This window comes from Oncorhynchus clarkii, chromosome 4, assembly GCF_045791955.1.
Source record: "Oncorhynchus clarkii lewisi isolate Uvic-CL-2024 chromosome 4, UVic_Ocla_1.0, whole genome shotgun sequence".
NCBI classification, from domain to species: domain Eukaryota; kingdom Metazoa; phylum Chordata; class Actinopteri; order Salmoniformes; family Salmonidae; genus Oncorhynchus; species Oncorhynchus clarkii.
This window is the reverse complement of record NC_092150.1, coordinates 53,072,521-53,090,206: the sequence shown is the minus strand read 5'-3', so window position 1 is coordinate 53,090,206 and position 17,686 is coordinate 53,072,521. Positions and strand designations below refer to the sequence as shown.

The window sequence follows — 17,686 nt, the reverse complement described above, 5'->3', positions numbered from 1 at the left end:
TGCCAGGTCTGACCTTATCATCATCGGTGATCAGTCCTACCACCATTGTCGTCAGCAAACCTAATGAAGTCATGCACGGCCACACAGTCGTAGGTGAACAGGGAACAGGAGGGGACTAAGCACACCGCTGAGGGGCCTGTAGGTTCTATGACTGCGGCACGGTCTGCATTTTTCATGCTGCAGGCGAGAGGTCAGAGATTATTTGGAAATGGTCATCCTTCTGCTTTTTATGCGTTAACCTACCGATTGTATCAACGTTTTCACACGGACAGTCTTACATGAACTGGCACATTATCGGGCTGGCGTTCGCATGGTCTTCATTGTTGTTCTCCTTACAAATAAAAACTCTGGACATGTACAGGTTCTTGTCAAAGTGCCTTATTTTCTGTATGTCGTGTTGTCATTTCTAATGTAGCACACCGTATGTATGGAGCATAATGCATTTACAGTTTTATTCACTTGTTTTCAAGTACTGGTGAGAAATAATGCATTCCGATTATTGCATAGATTGTAATGGACACCTATGATGTGTGTAAAATACCTTTTTGAAGGTTGTACTGATTATAATGAGCTCATGTTAAGCTATTTGCCAGCTATGTGTGGCGCTGTTTGTTGACATTATACAATGCATTCTGGGGTGTCAGACCAAAGATGTTATGAGGTGGAGGAATGGTTCACTCATCTTTCAAGTAAACTTCCGGAAGTGAATGAAGGGACGTGAATGATTGTAAACACACCCCTTTCAATATACACACTGCAAAACAGAGAACTCATCTAGGTCTCCTCTTATTATCTTTGGTTGACTAGAAAAAACTAAATGGAGGTGCGCAAACATGATGGATTACTTTCGTTTTCTAGAAAGTGTTTTACTCAATTATTTTGATCAATGGTGAGCTCAACCATGATGTGATGCATTTTAAATAGTAAATTGCCATTAGCCAATTCATATAGTTGTTTCTGTCAGCTGAGAGATATCTAATCTAAATATGACCGCTTGTGTAATGTCAATCTTTCCTCAGTTAGCGCTAGGATGCATGTAGCCTACATTTTCCGGTTTGGATGATTGTGTTATGCTGTCATTACTTCTGTGAATGTCAGAACATTGCATCCAAAAATAAACTGGTCATATTCAGGACATAGCTTTGTAAGGACAGCGTTTGTGCAAAGTGTTTGTGCCTAGCTCAAATGCAGACTGTTGCAGCAATGGAAACTGGACGTTCTAGTCAAACCAGTTTGAGCGTACGCTGCAGGGACCACTGTAGAATGATCACACACATTTGTTGGTACTTGTGAAAAGGTTAAACCTCTATTGGCGCATGAACCGCTAGCGGGACACCTACGACAACATCCCGTGAAATTGCAGAGCGCGAAATTCAAAATACAAAAATCGTAATATTAAAACACTCAAGGAAATACAAGTGTCATACATCATTTAAAAGCTTAACTTCTTGTTAATCCAACCGAATTGTCAGATTTCAAAAAGGCTTTTACGGCGAAAGCATACCATGCGATTATCTGAGAACAGCGCCCCACACCAAAATACTTTTCAACCAGCACAGGCGTCACAAAATCACAAATAGCGATTAAATAAATCACTTACCTTTCGAAGATCTTCCTCTTTATGCAATCCCAAGGGTCCCAGCTATACAATGGTTGTTTTGTTCGATAAAGTCCTTCTTCATATCCAAAAAGGTCTGTTTAGTTGGCGCCAATGATCTCAGTAATCCTCTCTTTCAACATGCATACAAACGAATCCAAAAAGTTGCCAGTAAAGTTCATCCAAACAAGTCAAACGATGTTTCAAATTAATACTCAGGTACTCTAATATCAAAATAAATGATAATATTTAAGACGGAGAATAGTATGCTCAATAGGGAACAAATACCGAAGAGCGCGCACCTCATTCATGCACCTCATTCATCAACAAGCCACTTTTCTAATGAGAGACAAGTTGTAGTTCTTCCAACTACTTGTTAATTTAAAAAGAAACAAGCCTGAAACCCTTTCTAAAGACTGTTGACATCTTGTGGAAGCCATAGGAACTGCAATCTGGCTCCCATCTATTTGTATTTCAATTAGGACTGAAATTAGCACTGAAATTGCCTGTGACCTAAAAAAAAAACATTCGTTGGGTTTTCGCCTGCCATATCAGTTCTGTTATACTCAAGAGTGTTTTCTATCCAATGCTACCAAGTATATGCATATCCTAGCTTCTGGGCCTGAGTAACAGGCAGTTTACTTTGGGCACGTCATTCATCCGAAATTTCGGACAAAAACCAGTTTGCTAACGAAGTTAAACACTGTTTCCCATGCTTGTTCAATGAACCATAAACAATTCATGAACATGCACCTGTGGAAAGGTCATTAAGACACTAACAGCTTACAGACGGTCACAGTTATTAAGGTCACAGTTATGAAGTCCTTAGGACACTAAAGAGGCCTTTCTACTGAGGACTGCAGATGTGGCCAGCGAAATAAATTGCAATGTCCGTACTGTGAGACGCCTAAGACAGCACTACAGGGGGACAGGACGGACAGCTGATCGTCCTAGCAGTGGCAGACCATGTGTAACAACACCTGCGCAGGATCGGTACATCCGAACATCACACCTGCACGACAGGTACAGGATGGCAACAACTGCCCGAGTTACCCCAGGAACGCACCATCCCTCCAGTGCTCAGACTGTCCGCAATAGGCTGAGAGAGGCTAGGCTGAGAGAGGCTGGACTGGGGGCTTTTAGGCCTGTTGTAAGGCAGGTCCTCACCAGACATCACCGGCAATAACATCGCCTATGGGCACAACCCACCATCACCCAGACAGGACTGGCAAAAAGTGCTCTTCACTGATGAGTTGCGGTTTTGTCTCACCGGGGGTGATGGTCGCATTTGCGTTTATCGTCGAAGGAATGAGCATTACACCGAGGCCTGTACACTGGAGCGGGATCAATTTGGAGGTGGAAGGTCCATCATGGTCTGGGGCGGTGTGTCACAGCATCATCGGGCTGAGCTTGTTGTCATTGCAGGCAATCTCAACGCTGCGCGTTACAGGGAAGGCATCCTCCTCCCTTATGTGGTACCCTTCCTGCAGGCTCATCCTGACATGACCCTCCAGCATGACAATGCCACCAGCCATACTGCTCGTTCTGTACGTGAATTCCTGCAAGACAGGAATGTCAGTGTTGTGCCATGGCCAGCGAAGAGCCCAGATCTCAATTCCATTGAGCACGTCTGGGACCTGTTGGATCGGAGGGTGAGGACTAGGGCCATTCCCCCAGAAATGTCCAGGAACTTGCAGGTGCCTTGGTGGAAGTGTGGGGTAACATCTCACAGCAAGTACTGGCAAATCTGGTGCAGTCCATGAGGAGGAGATCCACTGCAGTATTATGTATGTGTGCATGTATACAGATCAAATATCGATTCTCTGGGTTTTAAAGGCCTGTCCTTCATTTAAAAGCACATTCAATGAATATTCTCCATTGAGCATGCTAATCAATCAATCAATCAAATGTATTTAGCCTAAAACTCCAAACAGTAAGCAATGCAGATGTAGAATCACAGTGGCAGGAAAAACTCCCTAGAAAAGCAGGAACCTAGAGGACCCAGGCTCTGAGGGGTGGCCAGTCCTCTTCTGGCTGCGCCGGTTGGAGATGCGAGTACACGACAATTAAGGTCAGATTGTTCTTCAAGATGTTCAAACGTTTATAGATGACCAGCAGGGTCAAATAATAATCACAGTGGATGTAGAGGGTGGTCAGTACCTCAGGAGTAAATGTCAGTTGGCTTTTCATAGCCGAGCATTCAGAGGTCGAGACAGTAGATGCGGTAGAGAGAGAGTCGAAAACAGCAAGTTCGGGACAGGGTAGCACGTCCGGTGAAACAGGTCAAGGTTCCATAGCCCGCAGTCAGAAGAGTTGAAACTGGAGTACCAGCACGACCAGGTGGACTGGGGGTAGCCAGGTCAGATAGTCCTGAGGCATGATCCTAGGGCTTAGGTCCTCCGGGAGGAGAAGGAGAGAATTCGAGGGAGCATACTTACATTCACACAGGACACCAGATAAGACAGGAGAATTACACCAGATATAACAGACTGACCCTAGCCCTCCCGGGGACTAAGCTTAATCTGTGTCTGGGAAACTGGCCTTTAAGCAAACTAGCTTAACGATCTCATCTATCAAACCCCATCCTGAGGGCACATTCACTGAAACCACACTGGTCAATCAGTCACTTAACATTAGAACCGCAGGGCCTTGAGGGACCTACCCTTCAAGCTGACATTCTGACAGCTAACGGTGTAATTAATATATTTAATATATGCTATTGCTAAATTAGTCATTTGTGTTCATGAAGGTGTCAAGTAACATAATTAATTTTAGTTAAAAAAATAATAATAAAATAGCATTTTCATTCGTTTGTAACTGTAGGCTATAGGTGAAAACAAACTGGTCAATTAATTTGATTTGGAGTGCTTTTGTTCCAACTAGGAAACAGAAACCATGTCTTAGAACACTGTAAAATGTTATTTTGATTTTAAAATTGTGTACAAAATACCACAAAGACACACAGTCAGCAAAACACACGGTCAAGTGTTGAAAACAGTAGCCTAAACATCATTATAAGCGCCAAGTATGCTTGATAAATAGTGAACATCAGCACAAAAGCAACAATGGCATTATACACTGCTCAAAAAAATAAAAGGGAACATTTAAACAACACAATGTAACTCCAAGTCAATCACACTTCTGTGAAATCAAACTGTCCACTTAGGAAGCAACACTGATTGACAATACATTTCACATGCTGTTGTGCAAATAGAATAGACAACAGGTGGAAATTATAGGCAATTAGCAAGACACCCCCAATAAAGGAGTGGTTCTGCAGGTGGTGACCACAGACCACTTCTCAGTTCCTATGCTTCCTGGCTGATGTTTTGGTCACTTTTGAATGCTGGCGGTGCTTTCACTCTAGTGGTAGCATGAGACGGAGTCTACAACCCACACAAGTGGCTCAGGTAGTGCAGCTCATCCAGGATGGCACATCAATGCAAGCTGTGGCAAGAAGGTTTGACGTGTCTGTCAGCGTAGTGTCCAGAGCATGGAGGCGCTATCAGGAGACAGGCCAGTACATCAGGAGACGTGGAGGAGGCTGTAGGAGGGCAACAACCCAGCAGCAGGACCGATACCTCCGCCTTTGTGCAAGGAGGAGCACTGCCAGAGCCCTGCAAAATGACCTCCAGCAGGCCACAAATGTGCATGCGTCTGCTCAAACGGTCAGAAACAGACTCCATGAGGGCCCAACGTCCACAGGTGGGGGTTGTGCTTACTACAGCCCAACACCGTGCAGGATGTTTGGCATTTGCCAGAGAACACCAAGATTGGCAAATTCACCACTGGCACCCTGTTCTCTTCACAGATGAAAGCAGGTTCACACTGAGCACATGTGACAGAGTCTGGAGATGCCGTGGAGAACGTTCTGCTTCCTGCAACATCCTCCAGCATGACCAGTTTGGCGGTGGGTCAGTCATGGTGTGGGGTGCAATTTCTTTGGGGGGCCGCACAGCCCTCCATGTGCTCGCCAGAGGTAGCCTGACTGCCATTAGGACCATATGCTGGTGAGGTTGGCCCTGGGTTCCTCCTAATGCAAGACAATGCTAGACCTCATGTGGCTGGAGTGTGTCAGCAGTTCCTGCAAGAGGAAGGCATTGATGCTATGGACTGGCCCGCCCGTTCCCCAGACCTGAATCCAATTGAGCACATCTGGGACATCATGTCTCGGTCCATCCACCAACATCCACCAACGTTGCACCACAGACTGTCCAGGAGTTGGCGGATGCTTTAGTCCAGGTCTGGGAGGAGATCCCTCAGGAGACCATCCGCCACCTCATCAGGAGCATGCCCAGGCATTGTAGGGAGGTCATACAGGCACGTGGAGGCCACACACACTACTGAGCCTCATTTTGACTTGTTTTAAGGACATTACATCAAAGTTGGATCAGCCTGTAGTGTGGTTTTCCACTTTAATTTTGAGTGTGACTCCAAACCCAGACCTCCATGGGTTGATACATTTGATTTCCATTGAAACTTTTTGTGTGATTTTGTTGTCAGCACATTCAACTATGTAAAGAAAAAAGTATTTAATAAGAATATTTCATTCATTCAGATCTAGGATGTGTTATTTTAGTGTTCCCTTTATTTTTTTGAGCAGTGTATTTAAAATTAGTGTCGATATGACAGCAGTAAAAAATAGTCAAATATTGTCAGCTCGTGCTTACGATGTCTGCATGGGACGGATTTCTTCATCCCGCTCCTGCCCGCTCCTGCAGTCCCACCCGCTACTGGAAGAGCTGGTCCCAAACCAAACCGCAGTCCTGCAGTGTTATTTTAGGTGTATGTGATACAGCTTCACTTGTCAGCTATGGTCCCAAATCAAACCTCAGTCCTGCAGTGTTATTTTAGGTGTATGTGATACAGCTCACTTGTCAGCTATGGTCCCAAATCAAACCTCAGTCCTGCAGTGTTATTTTAGGTGTATGTGATACAGCTCACTTGTCAGCTATGGTCCCAAATCAAACCTCAGTCCTGCAGTGTTATTTTAGGTGTATGTGATACAGCTCACTTGTCAGCTATGGTCCCAAATCAAACCTCAGTCCTGCAGTGTTATTTTAGGTGTATGTGATACAGCTCACTTGTCAGCTATGGTCCCAAATCAAACCTCAGTCCTGCAGTGTTATTTTAGGTGTATGTGATACAGCTCACTTGTCAGCTATGGTCCCAAATCAAACCTCAGTCCTGCAGTGTTATTTTAGGTGTATGTGATACAGCTCACTTGTCAGCTATGGTCCCAAATCAAACCTCAGTCCTGCAGTGTTATTTTAGGTGTATGTGATACAGCTCACTTGTCAGCTATGGTCCCAAATCAAACCTCAGTCCTGCAGTGTTATTTTAGGTGTATGTGATACAGCTCACTTGTCAGCTATGGTCCCAGCAATTTTGCACCCTATAGGCAATATCAAATGTGCTAAAATAACTTGAGAAATAGGTGGCCCATTTTACATTAGGCTTTCAGTATTACTGGACTATATCATCCGATATACTAGATGTAGTTTGGGCTTTTAGGAGTGTGAAGATTTTCATTATTTTTTTTCTCCCCAATTTCGTGGTATCCAATTGGTAGTAGTTACAGTCTTGTCTCATCGCTGCAACTCCCGTACGGACTCGAGAGCCATGTGTCCTCCGAAACACAACCCAACCAAGCCGCACTGCTTCTTGACACAATGCCCATCCAACCCGGAAGCCAGCCGGAAGAAACACTGTACACCTGGCAACCTGGTCAGCGTGCACCGCGCCCGGCCTGCCACAGGAGTCGCTAGTGCGCGATGAGACAAGGATACCGGCCAACCCCTCCCTAACCCGGACGACGCTGGGCCAATTGTGTGCCGCCCCATGGGCCTCCCGGTCGCAGCCGGCTTGGACTCGAACCCAGAATCTCTGCCTTAGACCACCGCGCCACCCGGGAGACCCATAGGAGTGCGCCGATTTTCAACCAGAGCAATATGGATGATCAATGTAGTGAACTATAGCCTAATCATATTTAGGAAGTACATTTCCTTGGAAAGAACTGCCCTGTGCTTCTCCGCCCATACTTAGGCTATAGCCTACTCTATTTAATTGAGGCCACACAAGCTCCTGATCTCGAAGGTATGGAATCTGAACTGGAAGCGGCAAGAAAGATGACTGCTACACTTGCCACGTTTGGCATAAGGACATAGCCTTAGGTTGACGATTTGCTGGGAGAGACAAACAAAGAGACAAACAAAGGGGTAATCAATACTTAATGAAACGGGTGCAACGCCTGCTCACGCCTGCTCACCGTAGTAGCCTAACCTATGCACCCGTCGTTCGACGGCCCACTTTATTCCATTATCAATATTTATTTAGGCACTGTAGTAAACTACAGTCTAATGTCATATTGAAGTTATCTGCCACGTGATTCTCCATCCATGTAGGCAGCCTACTCTATTTCAATGAGTCCACACATACCAGGCACACAACTCGCACACCCAGCTTTGAGAGAAGTAGGCTCCTGAAGTTGCCCGAGTGTGTGAATAATGCGACAAATAAAAATGTGCTATTAAACCCTTTACAATGATCTGTGAAGTTAATTTGGATTTTTACAAATGATCTTTGTAAGACAGGGTCCTGAAAAAGGGACGTTTCTTTTTTTGCTGAGTTTACATAGGAAAAAAGGCCAGTTCAAACCACCATTGGGAATTGTGTTCCCTCAGGACAAAATGCAAAACTTGTGTTGCTTTCAAGACATTAGAATGAACACTTCTCTCCGAGGGCCCTGGCTCCTACAGTGCCTTGCGAAAGTATTCGGCCCCCTTGAACTTTGCGACCTTTTGCCACATTTCAGGCTTCAAACATAAAGATATAAAACTGTATTTTTTTGTGAAGAATCAACAACATGAAGGGGACACAATCATGAAGTGGAACGACATTTATTGGATATTTCAAACTTTTTTAGCAAATCAAAAACTGAAAAATTGGGCGTGCAAAATTTTTCAGCCCCCTTAAGTTAATACTTTGTAGCGCCACCTTTTGCTGCGATTACAGCTGTAAGTCGCTTGGGGTATGTCTCTATCAGTTTTGCACATCGAGAGACTGACATTTTTTCCCATTCCTCCTTGCAAAACAGCTCGAGCTCAGTGAGGTTGGATGGAGAGCATTTGTGAACAGCAGTTTTCAGTTCTTTCCACAGATTCTCGATTGGATTCAGGTCTGGACTTTGACTTGGCCATTCTAATACCTGGATATGTTTATTTTTGAACCATTCCATTGTAGATTTTGCTTTATATTTTGGATCATTGTCTTGTTGGAAGACAAATCTCCGTCCCAGTCTCTTTTGGTCTTTTGGTCTTTTGCAGACTCCATCAGGTCTTCTTCCAGAATGGTCCTGTATTTGGCTCCATCAATCTTCCCATCAATTTTAACCATCTTCCCTGTCCCTGCTGAAGAAAAGCAGGCCCAAACCATGATGCTGCCACCACCATGTTTGACAGTGGGGATGGTGTGTTCAGTGTGATGAGCTGTGTTGCTTTTACGCCAAACATAACGTTTTGCATTGTTGCCAAAAAGTTCAATTTTGGTTTCATCTGACCAGAGCACCTTCTTCCACATGTTTGGTGTGTCTCCCAGGTGGCTTGTGGCAAACTTTAAACGACACTTTTTATGGATATCTTTAAGAAATGGCTTTCTTCTTGCCACTCTTCCATAAAGGCCAGATTTGTGCAATATACGACTGATTGTTGTCCTATGGACAGAGTCTCCCACCTCAGCTGTAGATCTCTGCAGTTCATCCAGAGTGATCATGGGCCTCTTGGCTGCATCTCTGATCAGTCTTCTCCTTGTATGAGCTGAAAGTTTAGAGGGACGGCCAGGTCTTGGTAGATTTGCAGTGGTCTGATACTCCTTCCATTTCAATATTATCGCTTGCACAGTGCTCCTTGGGATGTTTAAAGCTTGGGAAATCTTTTTGTATCCAAATCCGGCTTTAAACTTCTTCACAACATTATCTCGGACCTGCCTGGTGTGTTCCTTGTTCTTCATGATGCTCTCTGCGCTTTTGACGGACCTGAGACTATCACAGTGCAGGTGCATTTATACGGAGACTTGATTACACACAGGTGGATTGTATTTATCATCATTAGTCATTTAGGTCAACATGGGGTCATTCAGAGATCCTCACTGAACTTCTGGAGAGAGTTTGCTGCACTGAAAGTAAAGGGGCTGAATAATTTTGCACGCCCAATTTTTCAGTTTTTGATTTGTTAAAAAAGTTTGAAATATCCAATAAATGTCGTTCCACTTCATGATTGTGTCCCACTTGTTGATTCTTCACAAAAAAATACAGTTTTATATCTTTATGTTTGAAGCCTGAAATGTGGCAAAAGGTCGCAAAGTTCAAGGGGGCCGAATACTTTCGCAAGGCACTGTATACCATCCCTGTCACGATGCCCTGAGCGAAGCTGTGGAGACTGATACTGCACCGAGGAGGCAGTCACAGATTGGTAAGGCTTAGCATGGTACATTGTCAGTCTGACTGCAGGCTGCCTAGCGCACTGCGTGGAGCCGTGGCAGCTATCTAGTCGGCACCGTTCCCTGAAGGATACTTGTGCATAATAGACAGAGCCTACTCATGGAAGGAACGGGACAGCATGGTGTCCCCTCAGCTACCTTTGCATGTGGAGGTTTGTCCATTTTGACTGAGTGATTGGTGTATGGGGCAGAGATTCTCTGGCTACTGTTAGCTACGGTTTAAGGGGGGGGGGGGTTGTGTTTAAGACCACTTCATCACTCAGAGGCCTGTTCGCTTTGGTTGCCAGCCCAGAAAGCAGTGGGCTCCTGATGAAGTGGTAAGCACACAGGTGGAGACTGAGAAACTAGAGAGAGCAGCATGACGCTGGCCCTCCCTCCCTCATAGTCCCTGTCCCCTCCTCTCTCTCACTCATCCCGTATCCACACAGTCTGCGCCACGGGCTGTCGATTGGCCAACGAATGGAAAACTAACTGAATCGATAGCCTGTGCTGGCTAATTATAGGGGTTGGTGGGGTGGATGAACATCACCAGTCTCACACTGGCACCACTGAGGGTCTGATCTGTATAGCTGCAAGGAAAGGCCACAGGACAGGGCAGCAGCCGCAGTCTGGTAAAGAGCCACTCAAGGGCACCATAGTAAGGTCTACTACAGTTCCAAGCGGATCTCAGGAAATAGATAGAAAAGTATATTTGTATATATGATATTACCAGTTGACACAGGTCCTAATATTGGGTGAGGATTACTCTGCCACACAACATTGGGGGAAAAGTTCTGATGTCCAAGTTAAATAAAAGTCCAGAAAGACGCACCTCATTTGTGGCCTTTAACTCTTTTGTGGGCCAGCAGGTGTGTTTTAGCGTCTGCTCATTCCAGTTTCATCAGAGCAGAATAATAAAATGGGCCTTGAGGAGGAAATGTGGGTACTGTGTGCACTAGGCTCTCCAACCATCCAATGGGTCAATGGCCCCACTTCACTTCCCTTCCCTTCCCTTTCCCCACTACAGCTCAAACCCCAGCCCCTTCTCCTTGGAAAGTTGTTGCTTCTCTTCCCATGTTGGCAGGGCCAACCCTCTTCTTTCACCAGCCACCCATTTGGATTTCTCCTCCGAGGCTATTATTAGCAGCCTCTGAAATTCAAGTCCACCGAGGGTTCCTCTAACAGCCACGGCTTTACCCCCTACCTCCCATCATGCAGTGGGGCACAAGGACTGAGACCTTTAAGGGGGTAGGGACTCTACACCTCAGCTCAAACTAATGCAGAGTCCTTTGTGAAGTTAGTAACACACTCTGAAATGAAGCTAGTTATGTCACCAAGACACGTACTGTGGTGTGTAGCACACACTATGACAAGGTGTCAAGAACTCATATGGAATCAGATTAATTAGCTATAATTGTGCGTTTCGCTACAACAATAGTTTCAATGGCTCCTCGATGAAGGGAAGTCCCATACACTAACAAGGCACCTCCATCAATATAGACACAAGACATATTTTATAATACCTAATGAATATAGGGCATAAAAAGTGTTTTACTAATGCTTTTCACTGCATACAGCTTTCAAAGTGGGAATATTACATGCAGGCCTAATGACATTCCCAACATCCACAACCAGAGAATGCACTAATGTGGAAATAACGTTGGAGAAGGATGTGCACGTTTCAATAGGGAGACAATGGGTTTTTCTTTTACCTTTTGAAGACTGGTAGGATTCAGTTGTGTCTTGTCAATGATTTTAATGGCAACCTGTCAAGAAAGAGTAAAGGAAAACAATTAATCCTGTAGCAACCACTCCTAAAGACTCAAGAATTGGCAAGCCTGTAAACGGGCCACCAATGACAAACGTGTTTCTCAGAATGCATAGTTGCAATTCTAGAGTGTGTAAAGCACTGCCTCTAGGAGAACTGCGAGGGCTGGTGGGGGTCTCAATACAATTTGCTTCAGTTCCTCTAGTTTGTTGCTTAATTAAGTTTAGTTTACAGCATTTAAAGCACAGTATATCTAGTTCAATTTCCCTATTACTCTCAGGCCATTAACTTGCATTTTGTTTGTTTCACCAATGACCAAAATGCAATTACATTGACTATTGTTATGATTAGTGCAGTGCGTTGCCCCTGGACTATTCAGGTACAGGAAGGGTGAGGTGACTGGTATTAGCAAAGCCCACAAACGAACTTTGTGAAAATAACTTCCTCCATAAAGTACAAACAATTCTACTTTACTCTATTATTTTCTAGACAAACAAAGATAATGCACTAGCAATCATGACAGGTGCCTCCGGAGTCTGATGGGGTCTCACCTCTCTGCCCGTGAGGATGTGGCGTGCCAGCTTGACCTTGGCGAAGTTTCCCTTGCCGATGGTCTTGAGCAGCCGATAGTTGCCGACGTGCGGCTGCTCGTCGGCACACGAGGCGATAGAGTTCCGGCAGCGGGAGCCCGAGCGCCCGGGTCGCGTGGTCACCTCATTGCGCCCATCAGCGTACGAGGTGTGCTGTGGACAGAAGATAAGTCTCTCAGAGGTCATTTGAAGTCACGTGTCAAAGGACATCGACTAGAGGGGACATTGATCTTGCGCAGACAGGCAGCAGCAAAGCAGCTTAGAACTTCGACACAATCAAAAGCCAAAAGCTAGAAAAGGTCAAATGTTCCTTGCCTAGAGGGCATTGGTCAGAGCAGAACTTATCAGTAGGCATTCAAACAATCACTATGGGTAGAGCCGTGGTCTAGTGGTAACACTTCCCGGCACATGTCACATCTGGGTCATTTCATGTCATTTCAGCAAGCAATGGCACCCACCATCTCAGAATGTTCTGACATATCAGTTTCGAACTACAGAATCTAACATAAGCATTCTGGAAACATTACTTTGTTTAAATATAATTTGATCTCTTGAGAAATGAATCTAATTGACGGCACCCAAATTGCCCAGTTTAATTGATAGGATTCATATACTACTTAATTATAGTACCTGACGTCCGATTTGGACTAAACTTTTTTTTAACAATGAACAAGACATGAGGAATCCAAAGATGTGGTAAAAAGCCATCCACGCACGCTCCCCCACCCCCCAACAACAAGTATTTAATCATACATGTTTGACACATAGTATGGAGCTGCGGCTCAGAGTACTGTTCCTTCTTCTTATGCAATGTATTCTTAGAAAAACAAATCAGTTAATGGAATTGTAACGCCATGGTCATTTCATGACATAACAGTTAAAAAGAACAGAGAAAAGTCTAAGTTGGACCTGTTTGAACTGACCTTTGACAGAAAAGACAAAGGACTTTGCAGCAGCACGGTGTGTTCACAGAGGGTCCAACGTTTGTGCTGCGTGGGGATGTTGTTCCCCCCCGGATTGAAATGGTTGGGATTATGTACCATCTTACATCCTGATATTACCAGGTTCTGACCACTAGATGGTAAGGTTCTTACTGTTAGGTGATCATTGTTTTGCTTGTTAAACTCGGAGCGGTTGTTTTGGGCCTGGTGCCGGGTTCTGACCACTAGATGGTAAAGTTCTTACTGTTAGGTGATAATTGTTTTACTTGTTAAACTCGGAGCGGTTGTTTTGGGCCTGGTGCCGGGTTCTGACCACTAGATGGTAAAGTTCTTACTGTTAGGTGATAATTGTTTTACTTGTTAAACTCGGAGCGGTTGTTTTGGGCCTGGTACCAGGTTCTGACCACTAGATGGTAAGGTTCTTGCTGTTAGGTGATCGTTTTTTTACTTGTTAAACTTGGAGCGGTTGTTTTGGGCCTGGTACCGGGTTTGCGGAGCTTACGTATCCACTCCGTCAATGTCGCTCAGAAAAAAGAAAGTGACATCCTTCAAATGTTACAGAACTTATCTTTTTGGAAATTGCGCTCAAATCCTACTGCTAGCGAAGTCATGAGAATGCTCCCACCACCACACAGGTCATAAATCATGCACTATGGTGATATTCATAGAGTATACAATTTAGATGGGGGTTTTTTCTCCTGTTGACATATCATCATTGGTAAGGATTGCAAAGGATACAAACATACAGGCATTAGCACAAGTTGACATAAGGGTAAGAAAGTACTGGTGAGTAAATCATATCTGCACTGCCTGGTAATGAGGGTAGAGATTGCTAAATGTTTGAACAACGTTGAAAAGTCATTAGTATTAAAGTATGAGCAAATCAGTCGAGTGAGCATGTGGCTGCACGCACACAAACTTGACATTGAGAAACCTTCCCACGGTATAATACCTCATCTAGAGAAACCTTCCCACGGTATAATACCTCATCTAGAGAAACATTCCCACGGTATAATAACTCATCTAGAGAAACATTCCCACATTGTAATAGCTCATCTAGAACAGACTTATTTCAGAAAACAGACCTTGAACAGACTCAAAATAGCACGGCAAGCAGTACCGGAGTGCCAAGTCTAGGTCCAAAAGGTTTCTTAACTGGTTCTGTTAACAGCTAATCAAAATGGCTACCCGGACTATTTGCATTGTCCCCCCCACACTTTTACCCTGCTGCTACTCTGTTTATTATCCATGCATAGTCACAGTACCTCTCCCTAAATGTACAAATTACCGCAACTAACCTGTGCCCCCGCACATTGACTCTTTACTGGTACCCACTGTATTTAGCCTCGCTACTGATATTTTATTGTTGAGACTAGTCAGGTTCGAGGAAAAGGTCAACGGAGAAAAGTACAGTGAGATCCTTGACTAAAACCTGATCCAGAGCACCCAGGACCTCAGACTGTGGCGAAGGTTTACCTTCCAACAGAACAACGTTCATAAGCACACAGCCAAGACAACACAGGAGTCTCTGAATGTCCTTGAGTGGCCCAGGAAGAGCCCGGACTTGAACCCGATCAAACATCTCGAGAGAGATCTGAAAATAGCTGTCCAGCAACGCTCCCCATCCAACCTAAATCAAATTTTATTAGTCGCATGCGCCGAATACAACAGGTGTAGACCTTAGTGAAATGCTTACTTACGAGCCCCTAACAATGAAGTTTAAAAAAGTACAGAGAAGAATAAGAAATAAAGTAACAAGTAATTAAAAAGTAGCAGAAAAATAACAACAGCAAGACTATATACAACGTTACAGAGTCAATGTGCGGGGGCACCGGTTAGTTGAGGTAGTATATACATGTAGGTATAGTTATTAAAGTGACTATGGAAAGATAAGAGAGTAGCAGCGGCGTAAAGGAAGGGGTGGGGCAATGCAAATAGTCTGGGTAGCCATTTGATTAGATGTTCAGGAGTCTTATGGGTTGGGGTAGAAGTGGTTGAAAAGCCTCTTGGACCTAGACTTGGCGCTCTGGTACCGCTTGCCGTGCGGTAGCAGAGAGAGCAGTCTTTGATCCAGAAGATAGCCCTATTTGGTAAAAGACTAAGTCCATATTACGGCAAGAACAGCTCAAACAAGCAGAGAAATTATAGGTCAGTCAATACGGAAACATTTTCAAGAACTCTGCACTTCAACTGCAGTCCCAAAAACAATCAAGCACTATGATGAAACTGGCTCTCATGAGGACCGACACAGGAAAGGAACACCCAGAGTTACCTCTGCTGTAGGGGATACGTTCATTAGAGTTACCAGCCTCAGAAATTGCAGCCCAAATAAATGTGTGACAGAGTTCAAGTAACAGACAACTGTTCAGAGGAGACTGCTTGATGCAGGCCTTCATGGTCAAATTGCTGCAAAGAAACCACTACTAATGGACACCAATAAGAAGAGACTTGCTAGGGTCAAGAAACACAAGCAATGGACATTAGACCGGTGGAAATCTGTTCTTGGTCTGATAAGTTCAAATTTGACATTTTTGGTTCCAACCACCGTGTCTTTGTGAGAAGCAGATTATCTCCACATGTATGGTTCCCACTGTGAAGCATGGAGGAGGAGGGGTGATGGTGATTTTCTGGTGACACTGTCAGTGATTTATTTAGAATTCAAGGCACACTTAACCTGAGTGGCTAACGCAGCATTCTGCAGCGATACGACATAGACCCAACACACCTCCATGCTGTGTAAGAGCTATTTTACCAAGAAGGAGAGAGATGGAGTGCTGCATGAGATGACCTGGCCTCAAGCCAATTGAGATAATTTGGGATGAGTTGGGCCGCAGAGTGAAGGAAAAGCAGCCAACAAGTGCTCAGCATTTGTGGGAACTCGAACACTGTTGGAAAAGCATTTCAGTTGAAGCTGGTTGAGAGAATGCCAAGAGTGTACAAAGCTGTCTAAGCACAGAGGGATTTATTTAACACTTTTTTGGTTACTACATGATTCCATGTGTTATTTCATAGTTTTGACATCTTCAGTATTATTCTACAATGTAGAAAATAGTACAAATAAAGAAAAACCCTTGAATGGAGTAGGTGTCCAATCTTTTGACTGGTACTGTATGTAAATGTGATACCATTTTTTTTATTTTTAATACATTTGCTAAAATTTCTACAAACCCGGTTTGCTTTGTCATTATGGGGGTCATTATTGTGTGTAGATTGACGAGGGAAAAAATGTTTTATCCATTTTAGAATAAGGCTGTAATGTAACAAAATGTGGAAAAAGTCAAGGGGTCAGAATACTTTCCGAATGCACTGTACATCATCCAAAGCATAATTATTAACTTGACCATGCTTAAAGATATATTCAATGTGTGATTTGTTACCCATCCACCAATTACTGCCCTTCAATACGAGGCTTTCAAAAAGCTCCCTGGTCGTTGTAGTGGATTCTGTGCTTGAAACGTAATACTTGCCTGAGGGACCTTACAGATGTATGTATAGGGAACAGAGGAATGTGTAGCCATTAAAATAAAATCCTGTCAACCCCTATTATTTCACATAGAGTCAATATAACTTGTGATTTAAGCCAAATTTCGCAAGCTAGCATTATTCTTTTATTTTTTAAATCTTCACTTAAATCAGTAGTTAAACTACACATGGTTGATGATATTACTAGGTTCACTAGCTTGTTCTGCGTTGCATGTAATCAATGCGGTGCCTGTTAATTTATCATCGAATCACAGTCTACTTCAACTTCGCTAAACGGGTGATGATTTAACCTCTCTTGGGTAGGGAGCAGTATTTTCACATCCGGATGAAATGCGTGCCCAAAGTAAACTGCCTGTTACTCAGGCCCAGAAGCTAGATTATGCATATAATTGGTAGATATGGATAGAAAACACTCTAAAGTTTCTAAAACTGTTATCAGTTCTGTTATACTCACAGACATAATGTTATGGCAGGCGAAACCCCGAGGACAAACCATCCCACTGTTTACATTGACTGTAAGTTTCATTAAGGCTATCACTTTTATTGCCTGTCACAATGGCTGTCACTTTTATTAAGGCGAAATCCTCCCAAATTGCAGTTCCTATGGCTTCCATTAGATGTCAACAGTCTTTAGAAAGAGTTTCAAACTGTTTTTGTTTTTTAAATGAGCCAGAAATTGTATTTTTTCTAGGTGGGTCCCATTTTGGCTGTAGTGTTTCCAAGCGAGTGAAGAGAGTGCGTTCTTTGGTATTTATCTCTGGTAAAGACAATAACAATTCTCTGTCTTAAATTTGATTGTTTATTTACGTATTAGGGTACCTAAGGTTTGATT

At 43.9% G+C, this 17,686-nt stretch overlaps 1 protein-coding gene across 4 annotated transcripts in view; it reads right to left on the bottom strand.

Annotated features, from left to right (window-relative positions):
• Nucleotides 1–17,686, bottom strand: part of LOC139406940 (MAP/microtubule affinity-regulating kinase 3-like) — a 141,852-nt gene that overhangs the window by 108,221 nt on the left and 15,945 nt on the right. For all 4 annotated transcript variants that reach the window (XR_011634043.1, XM_071150117.1, XM_071150118.1 and 1 more), the window contains exons 2-3: nt 12,392–12,583; nt 11,785–11,838 (exon numbers count right to left, since the gene is read on the bottom strand). Coding sequence is in view for 3 of the 4 variants with exons in the window: in XM_071150117.1 (XP_071006218.1) it covers nt 11,785–11,838; nt 12,392–12,583 (246 nt within the window). In the remaining variant the exon portion in view is untranslated. The remainder of the gene's footprint in view (nt 1–11,784; nt 11,839–12,391; nt 12,584–17,686) is intronic.